The sequence below is a fragment of the Papaver somniferum genome, chromosome 9, assembly GCF_003573695.1.
Source record: "Papaver somniferum cultivar HN1 chromosome 9, ASM357369v1, whole genome shotgun sequence".
Classification (NCBI taxonomy): domain Eukaryota; kingdom Viridiplantae; phylum Streptophyta; class Magnoliopsida; order Ranunculales; family Papaveraceae; genus Papaver; species Papaver somniferum.
The window spans coordinates 87,606,867-87,611,709 of NC_039366.1; the positions used below are offsets into that span (position 1 = coordinate 87,606,867).

General features: G+C 36.5%; 1 protein-coding gene across 1 annotated transcript; it reads left to right on the forward strand.

Moving 5' to 3' along the window:
- The first annotated feature begins 1,155 nt into the window (after positions 1 to 1,155).
- On the forward strand, positions 1,156 to 4,480 carry LOC113312241 (putative methyltransferase NSUN6). The gene is made up of 5 exons (XM_026560999.1): positions 1,156 to 1,172; positions 1,440 to 1,872; positions 2,987 to 3,131; positions 4,191 to 4,303; positions 4,391 to 4,480. The coding sequence occupies exons 1-5, from the start codon at positions 1,156 to 1,158 to the stop codon at positions 4,478 to 4,480; spliced, it is 798 nt and encodes a 265-aa protein (XP_026416784.1).
- The last annotated feature ends 363 nt before the right edge of the window (positions 4,481 to 4,843 follow it).

Below are 4,843 nucleotides of genomic sequence, written 5' to 3' on the forward strand. Positions count from 1 at the left end.
AAAACAAACAAAGCAGTCATTAATTTTGCATGGTAAAGGTTTCCAGTTTGTTACTATATTTTTGTGCTTTTTCCTAGTGTAAGACTTGACCAGTTTTGTGATAACGAAGAAGTTTACTTGGAAGATTTGTGAACACAAAACCTTGTTGTGATAAATTTGTTGCGTGGTTTGTTTGTGAAGATTCTAAAGTACTGTGTCAAGATGTAAGCTGGTCGGATTTTAGAAAAGTTAACTTTCATTTGATGCATAGGGTTCTCTAGAGAATTAACGAGTTTGAAATTTCCCTTATTTGGAGCACTGTGTGCAAATCTTGGTCCAATTTTAATGTTTATAATATGGTTTGGATGTTCATGAGCATAATGTGGTATCAAGGGGATAAATAAATTTGCAAGAATGTTAACATAAAATCCTGGACAATTGTTATCATAAAATGTTGTCTATCTAGGTGACTGAGTTGCTTTTCAATTCTTTCAAATATTCTCTTCCTATTTGCTTATTATAGAAGATACTCAGACACTAGTTAGGATGCAGTTTCACCCATTTGAATGACTAAAACAAGGAATTCGCTCAAAGCTTTTTAAGGACCACTTGGAACTTGGAAGGTCTTTCTCTCCCCTTATTGTAAAGGGCTAAACAACAGATCCTATTCCTTTTTGTAGGTGCCAGATGGATTATTCAGAGCATTACAACTATATTCTGCTTCTACTATATTTGCATATTGAAAATTATTCTGCTTCTACTATATTTGCATATTGAAAATTATTTTGACCTCAATTGTATTCTAAAGATCCTAAATTTATCATACTGAGTTCATACCACCACACGCTTAGTATCTCAGCTCCACATATTAGTATATCCTCATGTTAACTTAGCGGAAGCTTGTCCTACATCACATGTGCTGTGCTACTTGGGTTCTGATTGAAGGGTTGTTTACTTGTTTAGGTTTCTTGAGTTTTAGTGTAAAAATGAGAATACTTACTTAGATCATCATTTGGTCTGTACAAATCTCAGAGAGAATAGGACGACATAGGCTCAAAAAAAAGGTGATATTAATTGGTTCTTTGCATATTGCTCCAGATAACCGAACTGAATCATAACTTAGGTTTACAAGGGGTCTACAGTGCTTCGGTAATGTAGGAGATAGTTTGTGTAAACATGATCCAATTCGATAGGTTCTAATCTAATATGTGGCATGCTGACTTTTCAAGGGCTTAAGTGTTCATTTGATGTTACTTTTCGCTCTCAACAAAGGGAAAAACTTCGGGCCAAACTTTAAGTTACAATAAATGTACTGATTAAATTCTTTAATCCCAAATTTAGCGTTATCTTCGTGCTATCTTGCATCATCTTTTTCAAAATGTACAATAACACAGATTTGTCGCTGAATATGATAAGTTATATTTACATTCTCTGGCTAAATTTGTTGTTACTTTTCTCAGGCACCCATCATCCTATTCCTGTATTTGTGTGAATACTCTGAAGGCAACAAGTGATACTGTAACAGAAAAGCTATTGACCATCCTGCAGGAAACAGGGCACGGTAGTGATGCTAATGGTGTTAAAACGCTCAATGGCGACACTGACATCACATCTGAAGTTGATATGGGGAAAAAGCAAGGAAGCATTTCAAGAGAGCCTAATAATCTGGTTTCAGGTCAAACCATGATGAACTCAATATTAGCTGGAGATGCTCCTAAATCAAGTTTGCAAAAGTTTCCTATAAACAAGTGCCAGGTCCCTGGGTTGGACTATGTTCTACTTGTAAATGGATCAGGACCACATGACATTCAGTATAGTTCTGCTCTTAACAAACCTGTGAAAGAGGTAATTGTGAGCCGGAAATGTGCTGAGGCAGTTCTCCGTGGCGCTCAGGTAGGCATTTCGTTGGACGTTTTAATTCCAAAATATTAGCTATTTTCAGTTGTTTGAAGTTTTAACTTAATGACTCTAGTGGGTAAGGCATCACAAGTTCACAATAGACGAACCTCTTTGTAGTTACAGGATTTGTTGACTAAATTGTGAAACATGGCACTAACATTTGTGGTTTTCATGGTCTTAATTACATCTTTCTTTGATACGATGTTTCTCTGTGACTTTGTCCATGCATTAGGCCTTTTTACTCTTTTGGTCGGATGGATTATACTGCATGTCATGTAGAAAGTATGATCTCTGGGCTTCAGTTTAGTGTTTTCCCCCCTTAGTTTTGATTGTAGTGCAGGTAGTCTGCTGGTCAAATATCTTAATGTTAATCTCAGCAATCAAAAGAAGTGTAACCTTAATAATGAATAGTGTGTTAAATCACGTATTACAAGTTTCGTGAGTTTTCTGACTTCTGGTAACATGGTTCTTACAAAGTAGTAACGCATGAGAGCAAAAATCTCCTTCATATGTAATATGCTATATTCTGCACATACCATTAAAATTGTTTGTCTATCTGGTTAGGTAATTTATAGGATCATATGTTTCTTAACTGTATTTCGTGTATCCAGCATGGGAGATGCGATTTTGTACCTTTGTTACATCTCATGATTCACAATAGGTAACACCCTTGAGATAAATCAAAGAGTTATAGGAAGATTCTTGGGTTTCTGCTCCTAAACCCTAGCTCATTGTTTCCTCTATGTCTTTGTTTACATTTTATCATTTTTAATAGAACTTTTTTCACATTTTACATATCATGATTACCTGTTATCAAATACATGAATTTCTGATTAATGAGTTACTTAATATGTCGTTTGCTCCACCTTTGTTCTCTGTTAGATTTAAAGTAGAATGGTAATGCATAATAAGTTCTTAGCTATGGCTATATAGAATTAGAATCAACCAACAACGTCAGTCTCAACTATCGAGATGCCTAGGATTGTTCTTTGATCTCTATTTACATATCCAAAGGCAAATACTCTGCTTGTCTTTCAATCTTTAGATAGTCTGAAATATGAGAATTTACTCTTATGCATTACTCTATATCTCGATGATCTCACTGTAGGTATTTGTTCCGGGTGTATTGGCTTGCAGTGCTCATGTGGAGAAAGGGGACACAGTTGCAGTTTCAGTTGCCGTGGAGCAACCCGTTGATGGTGGATGGAGTGTGGGTATAACCCGTGGTATCACTCTAGAAGGAACACAGACAGGTAAGGTTGAAAACTCTTAGTTGTGAACTGTTTAATGGATAATTTATGATAGATGCTGGTAGTTGGTAGTTGTGAACTGTTCGATGGATAATTTATGGTAGATGCTGGTAGTTGGTACTATGTGGAGGCTATAAAATCCTCATGGTCTTGAAGTTATTCAGCATACTAATCAGTCATTGGACTAATGAAATAAGAAATGAGCAATATTCGAGGCAACAATCCTGCAGTGCATGAATATTTCAAACAAGGTCACGATCAACAAGCCCAAGGGGAACCCCAGTCCTAACTACATAACTTTTCTTTGTGGAGTCCAGAGTTGACCGCTTAATAAAACGTCAACATAACCGAAGCAAATCAGTGATGGCAGAAGAGCAGGCCGTTATAAATCAAACATTCCGATTGTTAAGCCTCCTAGGCAGTATCATGGGATCTTAAAAAGGTCATACTAAGAGGGACAGTTGTGTTATAGTTCGCATGGTAGAAATTAGTTGAAGCTAATACAAAAGTTAGGTTTTCCACAGTGATTGTTCATGTGCTCGATGTAAAACTGGTCATTTGTAGGTGAATGCAACGACCTAAGTTTTGAAGCACGAAAGCCTTCAAAATGTATACTTGTTCGTAGGCACGCTGACTTAGTAATCTTAAAGTTTCCTCAAGCCATCCAGATGAATCGCACACTGACTTAGTAATTTTAAAGTTCCCTCAACCCACAGTGTCTACTTCTGCCTATTGTGAAGGGTTGGTGCCCGTGATACCTACGTATCACCAATTAGGTTAATGCCAATATCGAACCAAGGCTGGATCCCTTCTATATTTGGGATACTTGTCACTTCTTTATATTTTGATATGGACTGGTTCGGTGCTTGCTTTAATTCAATCTAATTTTGGCTTTTGCTGATACTTCCACAATGAATTTCTAACCTCCCTTCGTTTTCTGTAGTCTATTCACTGTGTTTCACGGTTATTATTTACAATAGTTTAGTTAAAATCTCAAGTTTAGTTAAATTCTCAAGTCATCTGATGATCTTAGATGTTCTAACCCAAGTTATCATACATCAGATCCGCATCATCTTCAGAGAAGGGGCCTATATATTGGCCAAGGAACGGCAGTGTTGTCAAGAGCTGGGATTTTCCGTGCTTTACATGGGGTTGCAGTGGAAATGACAGACAGAGTATTTAACTTGCCTTTTTTTTCATGGTATTTTCTATTCATTCTCCAATATGTGCCTACTTCATTTTGTTTTCGAATGTATTTATAGTTTCCACTTTATGTTTTTTGCTTGAGCCCCTCTTGCTCCGTGCTATGTAGAATCACCATGGAAGAATGTAAAACTGACAAAAGATTCTGACTGATAATCAAGAAATTCCTGGTAATGAATAAAGAAAAATATGTCCCATTTGTCGTGGATCTGCGTGGTCTTTAGTTATTCGGAGATAAGATCGAGATATTAGCTCGAATACTGAGCAAGAAGCTCTTGGTAGCAGAATCTCTAAAAACCTCAAATTTCCTGGAATGTTATTCTTTGTTAAAAAAATATTTGCGCAAGCCCTCTGGAATGGGCTATTGTGTTGTTTAGTTTATTTGGGCTTTTAGTTGATTTTGCGTTTCTTGTATTCTTTCCATTATACTTCAATGTACTTGCATCTTTTTGGTTTCTACTTGGTATGTTTGAGGAGAATAATGTCCCCTCTGACTTCCGTTTGTCTTGATA

Coding starts and splice junctions, on each gene's coding strand:
- LOC113312241 (XM_026560999.1), top strand. Junction 3,132..4,190: donor TCTAGAAGGAACACAGACAG/GTAAGGTTGAAA, acceptor ATCATACATCAG/ATCCGCATCATCTTCAGAGA. Junction 4,304..4,390: donor CAGTGGAAATGACAGACAGA/GTATTTAACTTG, acceptor ATGTATTTATAG/TTTCCACTTTATGTTTTTTG.